This window comes from Athene cunicularia, unplaced genomic scaffold, assembly GCF_003259725.1.
Source record: "Athene cunicularia isolate RWA unplaced genomic scaffold, athCun1 SCF_37, whole genome shotgun sequence".
NCBI classification, from domain to species: Eukaryota; Metazoa; Chordata; class Aves; order Strigiformes; family Strigidae; genus Athene; species Athene cunicularia.
This window is the reverse complement of record NW_020799455.1, coordinates 47,094-63,526: the sequence shown is the minus strand read 5'-3', so window position 1 is coordinate 63,526 and position 16,433 is coordinate 47,094. Positions and strand designations below refer to the sequence as shown.

The following is a 16,433-nucleotide window of genomic DNA, read 5'->3' as shown; positions in this document are numbered from 1 at the left end:
GGTGTGGCGGGAGACTGGTTTTTTTAATCTAGATCATCTGTTGCTGATATGTTAAACTACAGCTGACAGGCAGCGGCTGGTCTTAGAAGCAGGGTAAGAATCGTTGGAGCGTCTCATTCTGTACCAATATTTCAGTGTGCTGCTCTGGGAATGGCACAGACTAATTTCATTCCCACAAGCAACTGTAGAACATGCTCTATGCAGTAATTCATGTTTCAGCCTTTTCATTTGTATTAATAACTGATGACTCCTATGAAACACACCTTCTCCCTAAGCCTGATGTTTCTAAAACATTGTTTTCTTAAAAAAGCCCAGTAATTTTAATCAATAGTAAAATTATTTGCAAGCAGTTGGCCTTGTAAGGAGCTTTCTAAACTATAAAAGTTTTGCCTTCAAAAGCCTTCTGATTTTCTTTTGTTGTTTCTGCCCGTCCACTTCTGACCCTTTCCAAGAAGGTGTTCACAGATCGTACCAAGCACCTTATACGTAGAGGTATTAATGCAAATTAAGTCTACTTTCCTTGCTCTATTTTCTGTTCTCTAGTCCAGTTTAGATTCTGGTGTTCAGGTACAGCTGCTGGATTAATGAAGAGTCATCGCATGAGTGTTTTAAGCATGGGAAAAAGACATAGTGCTGAGGTATTTCTGAGAAAAAAAAAAAAAAAAACGTTGAAAAGGAATGCACCGGCCAGTGCAAAAAACGCGGAATGAGGTCTGATCTCTGTCACCCCTCCCTGCCTCAGCTTTTGCCATGACTGTGCCTCGGGAGCTCTGCTGCAGGAACCCTCTGGCCAAGGGGACAGGTAGAGAATTTTCATCAGCATCCCTAATGTGCCTTCTCCCGTCGGCTCTGCATGACTTTCCTCAAAGCATGTCAGTTTCCAGTGTTGCTTCTACTTCTAGAAAAGAATATGACATACTTCCTCTACTTGCAAAGAAATCTGGATGTGGTGGTGTTGTGGTTTGCAATGTGGAGGTTGGATTGTTAGAGCTGCAGGGGAACAACATGGCTGAGTTCACTGGGTGTTGGTGAGGTCCTGTTTGACCTGGGGGGGTGTGAGCATCATGGTCAGAACTCTTTGTCTGTTAGCAATGAACTGGAATTTGTTCAGGGGACACCTCCTTTTTTCAGCCCGAGTGATTTATCTGAGGGGACAGCGTACTAAGTTCTGCTTTCATGAACCAAAAATGGGAAGAGATCAAGGAGGATTCTCTTAACCTGAACAAGTTCTGGCCGTTTGGGGTTTGTGGTGCAGATGTGCCTGCCCCTGGCCTGGGGTGCTGCGGGGTTAGTGGAGTTGGGCAGGGGTAGCTCCCGTCTCAGTGGCTAATCCTCTCAAGCCATTAGCTCCACAGATTCTATAGCCATAATGGGAAATATTCCTTCCAGACAAGGCATTTGCAAAATAACAAAGCTTATCATTGGTTTGAAAAGTTACCGTGATGATTGATGATTACCTTGGATCTGTGGGAAAGACTGATGACTCCTCCTGCTCTTTTTTATTAAAACTCTGGGCAGTTTGACATTGCAGTGTTTGTGTAGCCACAGCACCTTTGTTGCTAAAGCTTTGCAAAGATGGGGTGCAGAGTTCTCTGCGGGTTCTGCCAGAGGAATGCTCTGAGAAAATGCTCATCCCCTCTGAAAGTTGTGACCATACCCAGGGAAGTAGAACGGGCTGTCAGCTGCTCCCTTCCAGTGGAAGCAGCTTTTAGTCCCCTTAGCCGGGGTGCTGCACTGATGCTTTCTTTGTCTGCGGCGCTGAATTCCTGTTTCATGACATTTACGTGTTAAACTGAGAGGGCTCCCTAGTCACAGAGACCTGCCCCGGCCTCAGGGAGGAAGAGGCTGCCATGGTGATGGTGATGGGATCCATCCGTAGCGCCAGCGGGCACGGGGCAGGGCGGGATGCTCACGGGGTGGGATCAGCTCCCAGATGGAATTCTGATGGGGCTGGGGATTTCCTAAAGGGTCCGGAAGTCCCACAGGGAGCTGCATCCCAAGCCGTTCTGTGTCTTTCCTCTAACATTTACATTAGTCCAGTAGAATGTTGGTGTAAATGCTACTGGAACTGAAACATGAACTGAGCAGAATGGGAAGTAACTGCTGGGTGGAACCAGGGGCTGGCGGCAGATCTGCAACATGTGGCTTATGGATTTGGTTCTCATTCTCCCCCACTGAATTTTTCAGAAAGTGAAACAAAGCAAATGAAAAAACACCTGTAACCTTGCAAAGAAATCTTCTCCACTTTTATTGTTTTAGGATTGTGAAATGAATGGCATGCATGGACGACATGGGTCGGCAGAACCTACTTGGCCTTCGTGGTTCACGTGTGTTGCGCTGTACGGTGGAAGCACCAGCACGGAGAAGGGATGTTTTGCAGGGGAGGACAATGAAGAAGGTGCTGTCTCTGAGGCAGAGGAGGATGCAGAGGATTCCAACTTGACAGAAGAAGGGACTGCCTGTAGAGTGGTCCCTGAAGGGGAAGAGGCTGCAGAGGAAGGCAGTTCTAAAGGGGAATATGGAGCCAACTTAAATTACATTTTGAACTTTAAAATATTGTGCATGCTCAAAATCATTCCTTTTGCCTGCACGATATTACTCCTGCATGATTTATGTGTGTTACGTGTGCACATCTCTCCCTGAATCACTAGATGCTAGTGATGATTTAGCTTATGTGCTTTGATTTGTGCAGTTTGAGATAGTATGGTCTCCTGGATCAAATCAAATCAAAAAAGGCAGGCAAAAATTCTTCACTATATGGAGGGCTGACTTTTTGTGCATTACAAACAAGTTAATCATTGATATGTCAAAGGATAACTGTTACTTAAACCTGACTCTGAACAGCAATACTGGGACAGAAATTTCTGTGCCAAGCCACTCTTGACTGAAAAGTCAAATTCAGCTGCTGACTGGCAGAGGTAGTACAGAAGAAGACAGGCTGTGCTGGGAATGCCACACTTTTCTGTACATCTCCTCTCTTCCATGGAATTTCCTCTTACTGGTTTTCACACCAATTAGACGTTCTTGGCACCGAAAGCTGTCTGTAAACTAGATAACATAAAGTGAGCACAGTTTCCATTTTCCTGGAATAAAGGCATAAACGCACAATGCTTGATGGGAAAACCAGTCAAGTTTCGTCAATGGTCATCCTGAGGGAGGCCTTCCATGTGCAAGCAAATGGGTGCATGTATTGTTCTATACATTGCTCTACTCTGGATACAGCCACAGGCTGCCTGAGAATGTCCTCACTCCAGTAACCTGTGAGGAGAAGGTGACTGGAAAGGGTGCTGGTAAAAAAAGTGGCAGAGCACTGGATCCGGTTCATCTCTGCCTTCAAGGTACCCCACACCTGCTAGCTTTGTGGAACAGGGTCACCAATACATAATGGCATTGCAAACTCCTGTTTAGTTTATTTTTTATTATTACTTCTTTAACATTAATAACTCTGGTTGATTGTACTCTATTTGCTTGTGTAGAAAATAATGTTTCCCATACGTGGCAATCACCTTAAACAAGTTAGGAACAAGCTAGGACCATGATATAAAGTCTGAATTTTATTTATAGCTGGTTTCCTTCTCTGTTCTGTTTTTTTCTTCTCTTGCACACACAGAGCTTTTGTCTCATTCTGGGCATATGGGAAAGGGAGCAAACTGGTCTATAACTAAGGATCCTGCCTATTAGACAGAAGTAAATATGCTTCATCAGTGAAATATCTGTACAGTCTGCCCAGGGACTGGCCCCCATGGCTCCGCGCGCCCCGGGATGGGACCCTGACAGTGCTGCCCGCCCCGGGACCACACCCGGTTCCGTGCTGCCCGCCCTGGGACCGGATGCTGACGGTGGTGCCTGCCCTCCAACCAGACTTCCACAGCGCTGCCGGCCCTGGGACCACAGCCCGATTACAGGCTGCCCGGCCAGGGACGGGACCCCGACAGTGCTGCTGGACCCGGACCTGGTGCCTGGTGCTGAGCTGCCTGAACCGGGCCAGACCTCACGGTAATGCCAGCCCCTGGACCGGCCCCCGGTCCCGTGCTGCTCACCCTGGAACTGGACGTCGACGGCTCTGCCCGCCCTGGGACCAGAAACCAGTGGCTCTACCTGCCATGGGACCACACCCCAGTTCTGCACTGCCTGTCCCAGGAGGGGACCCCGACAGTGCTGCTGGCCCCAGAACCAGTGCCCGGTGCGAGCTGCCCGCCCCAGGACCGGACTCCGAAGGCTATGCAGCCCCAGGACTGAACAGCAGAGTCATGCTGCCCGCCCCAGGACTGGACCTCGACAGCACTTCTCCCCCCTGGACCGGACCCCGGAGGCGCTGCCTGCTCCAGGACTGGTGTCTGCTGTCACGCTGCCCACTCTGGGACCTCACCCCGGTTCCACGCTGCTGGCCCCAGGATGGGACAATGTCGGACCCCCACGGTTCTACTGGCCCTAGGACCACACCCCAATGGCACTGCCCGCTCCAAGACCAGACCACGACAGCGCTACCTGCCCCATGGCCCGACCCCCATGGCTCTGCCGGCCCCGGGACCGGCACGGAGTGCCACACTGCCCGCCAGGGGACTGGACCTCGAGGGTGCTGCAGGCTCCGGGACCACACCCCGTTTCCGTGCAAAGTTTGTTCGTTATTAGGCAGGACATTTTACAGCCTGGGAGATAAAAGTGTTTGTTAGCTGCCTCCCCGAGGGCAGACTCTGTTGCTCTAATGCTCTCAGGATTGCTCTGTTGCTCTAATGCTGTGAGGACAGAACTGGACACAAAATATCTGTGTGGAACTTGAATCCCTTCTTCTTCTAGTGCTTTTAATTACAAAACCATGAAAGCTTATTCTGAAAACATCCATCAAATTAGTTAAGCCTTAATATGCCTGCTGTAGGAAAAACGTTTTGTCATGAAGATAGATTTTCTGTGAGTCATGGTACATGTAATTTTTGGCCATGGATGGATAGAAAAAATAGCTTTTGTAAATACAAACTATAATATTGGTAGCACAAACATTGAGGTATTTGTCTTTTACATTTTTGTAGGTAAACGCCCTGTCCTGACAGGTGTGCTGTCTCTCGTGCAGTGTTTGAAGAATATCTCTAGGAAGATGTACCAGCTGTTACATCAAAGATAAATATATCTTCTGCAAACTTGATTATTTCAGGTATATCATACAGGCATATAATTTTATTAGACAATATGTTGCACTTCTTATTGCTTTTCACTTAAGCCACAACTAGAGTGCACATTTCAGCTCTTTGGTTTAATTTGCCAGGTTTATTTTCAGTAGTCAAACTTGGGAAACCCCAAGTCAATCTGATGTAACTACTTAGACTGCACCACACTCCCCCCCCCGCCTCACACTGGTCCTCAGCCCCTTCCCCTCACACCAATCCTGGCTAACCCCTCACCTGCAAGCTCCATTGGCTGCCCCTTCTTCATTCCCTGCAGACCCCCTAGAGCCCCCTCCCTCAGCTGACACCCCTGCCCTGCTCTATCTCCCCCACCCCTGCTCCCATCACCCCTCCCTGTGCCCTGTCACCCCCTGTGCTAACCCCAGACACCATCCTTGCCCTAGGCCACCTCTGCTCCCCACTCTACAGATATCTCTCCCTCCCAAACTCCCTTGACCCTGCTGCTCCACCCATGGCCATGGCACATGCCCAGGTGTTCATGGTGGTCAAACCAGTAGGGGGTCGACCTGTTGGCATCTCCAATCTCCGCACATATTCCTCACCCAAAATTCCTTTTCACCCGTCTCGCACGCAGGTGCAGCTTGGCAGGCACTGCCAAGCATGAGGTTTCAGCTTTGGGCAGATATCGTGGTTTTGTTGGGAAAAATTTGTCTCTCTCAAAGTATACTCCTCCACAGCAACAGGATGCTGAGGCCAGGAAGTAGTAGTGGCACAGCAGCGAAGTTGAGACATAGTCCAACACAGTCCCTTACAACTATGTCTTTTTCCCTTGCTTAAAACACTCATGCAATGACTCTTCATTAATCCAGCAGCTGTACCTGAACACCAGAATCTAAACTGGACTAGAGAACAGAAAATAGAGCAAGGAAAGTAGACTTAATTTGCATTAATACCTCTACGTATAAGGTGCTTGGTACGATCTGTGAACACCTTCTTGGAAAGGGTCAGAAGTGGACGGGCAGAAACAACAAAAGAAAATCAGAAGGCTTTTGAAGGCAAAACTTTTATAGTTTAGAAAGCTCCTTACAAGGCCAACTGCTTGCAAATAATTTTACTATTGATTAAAATTACTGGGCTTTTTTAAGAAAACAATGTTTTAGAAACATCAGGCTTAGGGAGAAGGTGTGTTTCATAGGAGTCATCAGTTATTAATACAAATGAAAAGGCTGAAACATGAATTACTGCATAGAGCATGTTCTACAGTTGCTTGTGGGAATGAAATTAGTCTGTGCCATTCCCAGAGCAGCACACTGAAATATTGGTACAGAATGAGACGCTCCAACGATTCTTACCCTGCTTCTAAGACCAGCCGCTGCCTGTCAGCTGTAGTTTAACATATCAGCAACAGATGATCTAGATTAAAAAAACCAGTCTCCCGCCACACCACTGCTTGCACGGCGACCCGGAGCCATGGGGCTGGGGCAGCCACAGGGCTGGAGACATTCTCTGGCTGGTGGCCCCCGCCGCATTCCTGGGCAGCTCCAGCGAGCCCAAGGCTCGGCATGGCCACCTCGGCCCCACCAGGCATGCAGAGGGCTTGGTTGCACTCCATTTGTACCGCCGAGCCCACACAACACTGCCACGAGCCCCCGGCCCGTGAGCCCCTCCATGCCGCCCCACGGCAAGGTGCTGCCGGCTGGGCAGGCCGTGCCCGGGACTCAGTGCGCGATGCCAGGAGCTGGACTTGGAACACCCTTCCTCATCCTGCGCCTGCAGGGCGAGAGGCGTCTGTTTAGCCCCTGCTGAATGTCCCCGGGTGCGATTTCAGCCCTGTGAGTGTCTGCGGCACCAGCAGCAGCATCCAGTGACAAGCTACTGAGAATACCCGTCAGTTTAAGGCGTAAAAAAAAAGCCTTTGTGGTGAGACAACAATGTTTTGCCAGTGGCAACACTGTTGGACAGTTTGCTTTTCTCACAGATATTCAGTGTAATATTAGTCCTCTTTTATTTTTTGATGTTGTGCACATCTTGGTTTTCCCTAAGTGCCACCTACCTTTTTTCACTTTGAAGTTACTTACTTACTAGCAAGGGTTAGGAGAGCAGAAATTACCATGAGTAGCATTTCCAAACCCATAAAATTATCCATTTGGATGGTTTTGCATCTTACCAAAACTCCACCTGCTCAGCCTACAGGCGTGCCCGTGTTTTGAAAGCACACAGCTGGTACGTCTTGACAGCCACACCACCAGCAGCACAGCAGGGCTCTGCAGCGGAAACTGCCAAATTCAGCTCAATTCCGTGTCTGGTTCAAGTCCTCCAACCATTTTAGAAATCAGTTGCCTTACAGGAGCCAGATGTGAACAGCGCAGTGTCCCAGGCATGAGTCGGGCTCACGTCACCCTGCAGCCGCGCTGTGCCAAGCAGCTGCCCATGGCATTGCCAGTGTGTCAAAAACTGAGGATTGTACACAGCTCCTTCTGGGCAACTGGTAGCACCAGATTGGGTTCGTGGGAGAATCCCCTGCTTTCTCTGTGCTCCTGTGTTCCTACCTTTCCTAATTTTCATCAAGCCTGGGTATTAGCAGAGTGCGTAGATTGTCGATGTAAGTGGTATTATGAGTCTGATAAGAGGAGGTCGAGGTGTGCGGAGTGCTGAGAAGAAGCGGTGAAGGAATAATAATGGGAAATAAGCAGGGAAAAATTGTAAAAGAAAAGCCCACTGATTGCATACTCACACACTAGAAAGATATAGCCGGGAGGGGAAGTACGGAAAGGAAGAAAATCCTAATTAAATATTGTAACCAGTGGTGGCCACTTTACAAACTAGAAGCAGCAGCTAAATGGCCACTAAATGGGACCTTAGACTATAACACGCTTTTGCAATTAATATTATTTTTACAGAGGGAAGGGAAGTAGGATGAGGTGTCTTACGCAGACATGTTCTTTACCCTCCGAAATCACCCGGGGTGGCAGAGGGACTGTGCACTAGTTCCACCATAAAATCCTTTAGTGTTTGCCCTGGAAAGGAATATAAGGGAGCTACTAGCTACTATTTTTACAAACCTTTGAAATATAAATTGGGAAAGCAGTTAGGCAATACAAGAACTGGTATGAGTCTGCATGCTCCTAAGCAAAGGATTGATTTCCCTAATTGTTAAATTCTTATGCACAAGTGCCATTTATAAGTACTTTAAATAATGAATTGTCAGCTTTCCAGTTCCCTCCAACCACTACTGCACCGTTCATCTGGGCCTTGCCCGGTGCTCCACGTATCCTGCAGCCCGAGCACCTCGGCAGATCGGCTGCCTTGTGGTTACCCACTCACCTGCTCTCCCCCAAGGCCGAGCAGCACTAGTGAAGCTGTCTGCTGCCGCTGCCAACCCACCCGCCCCTCCAGCCCCTCCAGCACGCTCCCAGCGCCGGGGTTCTCTAAAGGTGGTTTCTACCCACAAGGAAAGAGCCCTGGCCCCTGGGAGGGAAGAGCTGGGGCTCGGCCGCAGCCCCAGGGACACGGTGTCCCGATCCGATATCGGGGAAGGGTTCTTAAACAATCCTGAGGGCAAGATTAAGACACAAACGAGGTCAGATGCTGCATAAACTTATAAACTTTATTTTCTATAACAACTAATGAGAGCGATAGGACAGAGAGGAAAAGAAAGGAAAAAGTCGGAATCCCTAAGCAAGAACACGGTAGAGGCGCAACTAATTACCACCGCCACGACCAGGGATCCGGCGATGTTCTGTCGGTCCGATGATGCTCCACGTTCCTGGCTCCAAGTTGGTTCCCCTCTCCAAGTTGGTTTCCCTCTTCTAGTTGGTTTCCCTCTACCAAGGAGTATGCAGTCTGTCCTTTTTATAGTCCCCGTCCCCACAGTTCGTCCACCCATTTCCACGGGGCTCGTTGTTGTAGGTGCCACCCCGTGGTCCTCCGTGCACGCATGCCCGGGTGTCCATGGTGGTCGTGCTGGCAAGGGGCCTATCTGTCAAGCCGTGGTTTCCCCTCCACCCGGCTCACGCGTAGGCACAGCTCGATGGGGGACTGCTGATGTCCTCGTCTAGGGCGGATATGGTTTTCGTCAGGGACTGTGTGTTTCCTTCAAAATGTGCTCTTTTATGCTGAGTCAGGAAGTGGTCGTCATGGAGACAGCGATGTTGAGACATACTAAAAGTCCAAAAAGCTCCTTACACATGGGATGGGGCCGCTTGGGGCTCCTGGGGGGCTGCGGCTCCCGGGCACAGCACGGAGCCCGGCTGGAGCCGGGATCGCGCTCCTGGTTTGCGGAGTGAGAGGATTGTCTGACCGCGCGTGAAGAGGCCGTGCAGATGGCTCCAGCGCTGGCCTGCGTGGGGCAAATCAACACTCCCACCTCGAGCGTCTTCTCTCTGCGCTCAGTGAAGCCACTCAGATGAGCCAGTGTGGCTCAGGACCTGCCCAAGCGCAGCCTCAGGTCTAATCCTGACCCTCCCGGGGACTCCCTGCCAAGGCAGAGCTCTGCGCTTCCCCGTCCGCCGCCGGTCACCCGTAGCCCCTGAACTGCATCACCCACGTGCGCCGGCCAATGGCTTTGGCACAGTCGTGCCCGCAAGCCAGAAGCATTTGCTTTGCAGGGGATCTGCGTGACACAGCTTTAGCAGCACAAATGGAAAGGCAGCCTATGAAATGGAGTTGTGGGTGAAGGGCACCTGGATTTGATGCAAGAAGAGCAACAGTTGTTTGAGAATTGTCTAAGTGTCAGAAAAAGATCAAGTGGAGTTGCTGAGAATTGTTCAAACAAGTTGTTACGGGCAGCATTTGTCAAAAGGCGTAGTAGTGGAGAGAGGGAGAGTTTGGAGAGAGAGAGTGAGAATTTCCAGCAGAAAAATGGGGGAGGAGAAGCAAGGGGCGAGGCGGGAGGGGGAAGCAAGGAAGGAAGTAAGCAGGGAAGGGGTGGGGGAAGCAAAGAGGGGGGGAAGGGGGCACCAAAGCCTCATCGTACCTCTGATCTGCAACTCTGGACACACCATTCTTTGCAGCTGAATGCTCACAGATTCAATCTTTTGGACAAGTGGCACTACAATAGTCTCATTAATCCACTAGGAAAGAAAAAGGTGAAAATTCAAGAGGTCAGAAGTGAGAAAAATGTTTAAAAATCCCCAACCTTTAGCTTACATCCTACTAATCATCACTGTTATGATCACCAAGGAGCTGAAGCCAACCAAGGAGAAAAGGAATTCAATTAGAATATCAAGTTAGGCGGAGTTTCAGTGACTCTCTAGTACTTTCTAAAAGACCAGAAAATTCAGGATAGAAATGGACTAAAAGGTCTAAAAAAACCTAACAGGTCTAAAAGACCAGAAAATTCAAATAAAGGAGTCAGGACAACACATCTCTAGAAAGCATCAGATAAAGCTTTCTTTCTGCAGCTTTTCTGAACCGTGAGGGAAGGGATATTAGGAACACAGCCCTCCACCCATAAAGGGAATTTATACTTTGATGAGGCCACTCTACGGCGGGCGGAGGAAGCAAGCAGCCGATTCAACGTGAATGATAGAGCAAGCTTCAACTTTATTGACAGAAACCACCCCTTATATAAGCAATCTACAATACACTACTTGCAAATCTATTGGATACATTTAAAAAGTTACATTATAATATCTCAGCCATTGGGTACATCTAAAAGGTCACATTATAATATCCCAGCCCCTTGTGGTATTTCTGGTATGCATAAACACTTTTCTTCCTTTGAACCTGTTTTCCTCCCAGGGCTGTTTTTCTATCACCCCCAAGGTCATAATGTGCCCCAACTTATCTCTTTGTTCTCACAACAATCTTTGTTAGCATTGCTGAACCTTGAATCTCCTTCCTTGTTAGCATAACTGTACCCTGGGTTTTTTCCTCTGTTTACCTCAGGCGGCTGTGACCGACTCCTGCAGGGAGCTATGGCCTTGTTCTGCAAGCCATTGTCCAACACCACTCTCTGTCACATTAGTCTGGAGAAATCAAGAAGCTGAAAAACACTCCGTGTGGGATTTGATTAACTGAAGCGCGCTGGCCCTGGGTTTAGGAATAGATGCTCAGCAATCTGGCATGGATCTCATACTCATCTTTGCTTTTCACGACTCTTACTAAAAAACAAAAAAACCACACAAAACACACAAGCAAAATTTTAGACCTGATAGATGCTGTGAGTGAAGGGGCAATCCATTATTTTGCCACCGTGTGCAATTCACTCTGCCCTGCTCCAGCAAGGGCTGTTGCTACCTAAGATTGAGGTTTTCCCTTTTGCTTTTATTACGCTGTTCGGGACAGTCAGAAAAAAAAACAGCCTTTGGGTTGGAATTTTCCAAGCTTTGAGCCTGGGGGAGTGAGTTAGAAATACTGCAGAAATACCAATTTAGCAATCTGGGTTCCAGCAAGGGAAACCAAACCTTGTCACAGAGATGGGACGTCTCGGCCCCAGACAGGACCGACGTTTCTGACCTTCGTGGTCTGGGAATCCACGGGACCAATAAGGTGGCGCTGCATCGACACCCGTGCCCAGACCTATGGAAAGGTTCATTAAGTACGTGTAAGAACTTCAGAGAATACCAAAAGTTTTTAGGTTCTGTGACAACTTCTGACACTAGCTACATCATTCCAACTGCATTTTTTCCAAAATTCTTATACACCTGCTGGCTGGATCACGGGACTCCTACATGGAGGACGCACTCACTCTCCAGTCATGCTACAACCACCCGCCATGAGCCCAAAGTCAGTCTGAAGCTCTCTGCTCTATGAGGATAAAATTGCTCTGAACTGCAGCCTTGATGGAAGAGCTACTTGAATGGGCAGTTTCATTAGGGTAACGTAGGAAGTAACGATCCCATTTCAGTGAAGCCACAGGAATGGTATTCCTTGGCATCAGACTTCTTTCAGATGCCAGCGTAAAGGCTTTATGCTTTATATCCTTCAGCTGTTCCACGGGGTTCAACAGAAATGCCTTCCAACTCCAGTTTTAGATCAGAAATGTACTGTATCCAGTGTGAGCCTTGCTCTCCAAGGGAAAAATCCTTTTCCCGCTACAACTCAGAGTTTGCAATGGCCATTTACAGTGACCAGGAGCCTTGCAACCTGGATGAAGACAGCTCAGAGCTAGAGGATTTCTCTATCCCACCTTTTTGAGGCAGCTCAAATCCAAACCTCTGCACAAAGCCGTGTACTTTACAGACCCGTTTCTCTCTCCTGACCACTTTTGCCGTGGAGTTTACCTCTTCTGCAGCGCATGTCGAGCGCAGGTCAGGTACATCCTTGTGTGGTGATGGGGCCTGGGGCCTGCAGGCCAGCTGGTACTGGAACTTTATCAGCACCTGCATGCAGTCGGCAATGGAACGGCTGCAGTTCCCCAAAGCTGGGCTGCTGGAAGGAGAGCTGGAATCCGAACACCCTGAAACGATTCCTTCATTAAACACTCACGTACAGTCATTGCATAGAAGTTCTCAATGCAACAGCACAGGCACAGCGGGTGAAGGCTTTGGCCAGACAGATGGACACGAACTGCCATGAATACGGACACTGAGGTCAGTCTGCAGAAACACCGACTGCACCCCGACTGTCCCTATCCAGGACAAAAACTGCCTGCAGGTAATTCACCCCCCGCATCTGAAATGCCTTCTCCACAAGATATCCCTCTCATCACACGGCGACACAGCCCGGCAGCTTATCATGGGCTGCTACGGCCAACAAGTGCCACAGAGACGATCTCTCAGCACACATTCCCAGCTCATCCCCAGCAAAACTCTGGAGGAAAACATCCTGAGGGCCACGGAGACAGGTAGAAATGACGGTGTCCCACCTCACGTCTGAAACCCTCAGGAGAAGACTCAACTCGTCAGCAGCCACCTTTACCAAGGTCACAGGCAATCACCACAAACGAGTCAGGCCTATTGACTAGTACAGCTGCACTGGAATCCTTTGGGACTTTTCTCATCCATAAAAGCCAATCTCCAATAAACCCAGCCCCTTCTCTTGACCAAGCTTTTCCCATCAAATCAGTTTGGTTTTTATCGAGTTGAACTCTCCGTCGCTTCTGCTCCTCTCTCCGAAGGAAGGCGTGCAGTGCCCTGAGGTCTGTCACATCCTCCTCTGCGCCCATAGAATTGCACAGAGCGGGGGAAGAGTGGCAATGAGACCTTAACCCACTGCTTTCCACTGGCCCAGCGCTACTGGGGGACGGTGACCTGCTGGGAGAGGAGCTGGGGCTGGAAACCTTGGGCAAAGGAAAACGGTTGTGTCATAGAAGGCAGACAGAATTCCACCTTGATTTCTAAATGACATGAACATAAAAGACTCTTGTTTGGGGTCTGGGTTGCGTCTTTTTGGTCTCCTTTGCACTTACATTTTGATTGCTTGGTTTTGCCTTGTTCTGAAACAAACCAGCTGCTCTAAACGGAAGGAAGCAGCACTAGGGAAGAAGGACAAATCCCCATACGACAAATTTAGATCCGCTTTGCAAAAGGAACAAACACACACATACAACTCTCCGCTGGCTACTTCTCCCCTTCAGCAGCACAGGGTACCAAACAAAGACCGAAACTGCACCCTCAGGAGCTGTCCTGGTCCTTACCTGACTGGAGCTGCTGCTTGGGGAATAGGTTCCAGCAGGGCTGGAAGTGCCGCTGCTTGACAGAGCCTGTCCTTGGGGGCTGTGCCCCAGGACACAACCGGTACCAAACTGTGGGTGGGTGCGAGGGCAGCGGGACGGGCTGTAACTCAGCACACTCTGGCCCCGGGGCCGGGGAGAAGGTGCCAGAAAGGAAAACCAGAATGAGCATTGCGGATGCAGCAGCCCCAAACTCTCCTCCCCGCTTTAGACGCACACACAACGCTAGCTTAAGGCGATTTAGAAAAGATGCTAGAAGGGATGCTAGAAAAATCTGGCCCCCACAGAACTTGGCAGTCAAGCCACTGACAGAAAAAAAAGAGAAGACTGAGACACAGGACCACAACTCAGCACGAATCCTGCAGCTTCAGATTTCAGTTCAGTGTTACCAGGCACCTTGCGTAACCCAGGAGGGTTCTCTATTCCATCACCTATTTCATCAGCTCCTCCACCTGCCTACTCTGTGCATCTTGAAGTGTTGAATGTCTCAACTGATCTGTGCAAATAAACATGGGAGATGATCAAACCTTGGTGTTACAGCATTACAACCGTCTGCTCCCCATTGCCTGGGGCAGACGAGCAGAATGCAATACTACCGTGCCAGCACTTCGCTTTTGGTATATTTGCCTTGTCAGGTTCTTTTTAGAACTTTGTTTTGATCTTCAAAAGCTTTCTGAGTGACCACTCTCTAGGCTCATTTCAGACTTCACACGAAGGTCTGTCTGTCCCTCTCCTTTGGTTCTCCTTACCCAGCATAACAGTAGTAGGACATCAAAATTAGATATGAACCTGCGCTCTCTGCCCGGCTCCTAGTTCCATGGACAAGTCACAAATTCCTTGCCCAACCTCACAGGGTTCAAGTCCCTCCCTGTCCTGCAGCCGCCGCTCTCATCCTGCCCTTTCCCACCCTCTGTGTTTGTTTCCCCTCCAGTTCTCCCACAAACACTCATCAAATTATCACTTGATGCGGTGAATTTTAATACGCTGCGGGTAATTCAGTTTACTGCTCCTGTCAGAGGAGGCGATTCAGAACTTGCTTTGCTAGAGAATCCTGCCCTTGAGACAGACACCATCTTGAAACAAGCAAAAAAAAAAAAAAGAATTGCCAGAGATATTGAGTGCACCCACCTGCATTCTGCAACCCCAGCAGGGTCTGCTGGCCAGGACTCGCAACCAGGCTGGTCGGTGCCACTGTGTATTTGAAGTACACGCAGAAATCAAAGGCAGCGTTCAGGATGAACAGAGATGCGAGTGGTGTGAGTTCTAGAAGAAACAGAGAAGTTTTTACTGTAGCTTGAGCACAGGGAATAACCAAAGCGTCTTGTTTGCAAAAACGGGCATATGCCCATTAAAAACAGGTCTAATTATTAGTGCTGTCAGTAAGTACCAATTTGAGCAATAGCCAAGATTTCTTCACCTTTGTATGCCAGAACCCTTGGAGACAATTTTCCTTTCTATATTGACATTAACTGATACTGCTAAAATGGAATTTTTGAAGATGGACAGTCATTTTCAAATCCACTACTGTGAAGTTTCACAGTATTTCTCAAAAACCAGCTTCTGTCAAATCATCTGTCATTCATCTCATGATTTTTCTCCTCCTCTTGCTTCATCCTCTAACCATATTTGATACAGCTGGCTTAGAGTCTGCTCCTCCAAACCAAAATTGAAATCTTGTGAAATGCCATCCATGCCCACGGGACAACAGAGCTGGAAAATCTGCCGTGTTCCCCAAAGCCTTCCTCTACATGGTCAACAGATTTAATGCACCAAGTAAGTTCTTCCTGTCTAAGAAAACTGTTAACACTCCTCACCTGTCATTAACACGGATGAAATTCCAAGTTTCAAGGGAGGCAGCAGAAAGCAAACTAAAGCTTTGGTTTAAATTTAAAACAAAAAAAACTTTTTTTTTTTTTTTTTAAAAAAAAAAAAAAAGCGCTTGTTTAAAGACTGCTCTCCAGCAATCAAACTGACAAGTGAAAAAAAAGAAGAGAACCCCAAACACTAATTTAAATGCTGCAGCAACTCACCAAGATGCCAGATTGGCCAGCATGTGATGTTGTAATATGAGCTGATGAGATTTTCAGTCCTGAAAAGAAAAGAAACAAAAGAAGTTATCATTTTGCAACTACTCAGTCCCAGGAAATATTTAGGGAGATACGAAGGAGGAGGCTTTGCTTCTCTGACTCAGGTGTGACAATTAACACACATTTCAGTATATATCATGCCTGCGAGAGACAGATTAAGGAGTGTCCAGGCCAAGAGCCCTTTCCGGGCTTCCATCTCCTTCCTCATCTTGACGGCCCTGTCGATGACGGAAGTTGCTGTTTCTGGTGCCATGATCTTTAACAACAAACACAGAGAAATGCCAGAATTTGACAGCTTTTATACAGTAAGACCCTCAGTCAGCACAAGATTCAAGAAAAAAAAAAAAAAAAAAGCAGTAATCCAAAACAGACTACGTGAATGGACTTTACCTTTAGCCAGAGTCATGTTTAGCATCTTTAAAAAAACAAACTAACCAACCACAGATTCCTTTTACCAGTAAAAACAGGTAATACTGCTTTGATGAACACTCCTGTCAGCACTGCCACCTCATTACTGAGGAACAGCATTCACCTTCTCCAGTGAGGTGCAGATAAGAGGACAGAAACAGACTCCAACCTCCGTTTTGAAAAACAACATCCTTCAGCAGC

General features: G+C 48.4%; 1 protein-coding gene across 1 annotated transcript; it reads right to left on the bottom strand.

The window, feature by feature from the left end:
- Positions 1-9,130: 9,130 nt before the first annotated feature.
- On the bottom strand, positions 9,131-16,077 carry LOC113490838 (transmembrane protein 209-like). Its single transcript, XM_026867434.1, has 10 exons — positions 15,947-16,077; positions 15,768-15,826; positions 14,862-15,000; positions 14,394-14,425; positions 13,702-13,883; positions 13,145-13,344; positions 12,347-12,524; positions 11,571-11,642; positions 10,096-10,192; positions 9,131-9,174 (listed from the first exon to the last, which is right to left on the bottom strand). Exons 1-10 carry the CDS (start codon positions 16,075-16,077, stop codon positions 9,131-9,133), a joined length of 1,134 nt encoding a protein of 377 aa, XP_026723235.1.
- Positions 16,078-16,433: the final 356 nt, after the last annotated feature.

Coding starts and splice junctions, on each gene's coding strand:
- LOC113490838 (XM_026867434.1), bottom strand. CDS start 16,077: ATGGCACCAGAAACAGCAACTTCCGTCATCGACAGGGCCGTCAAGATG. Junction 12,525..13,144: donor AAGCGACGGAGAGTTCAACT/CGATAAAAACCA, acceptor AGGAATCGTTTC/AGGGTGTTCGGATTCCAGCT. Junction 10,193..11,570: donor AGACCACGAAGGTCAGAAAC/GTCGGTCCTGTC, acceptor TTTCTTTCCTAG/TGGATTAATGAGACTATTGT.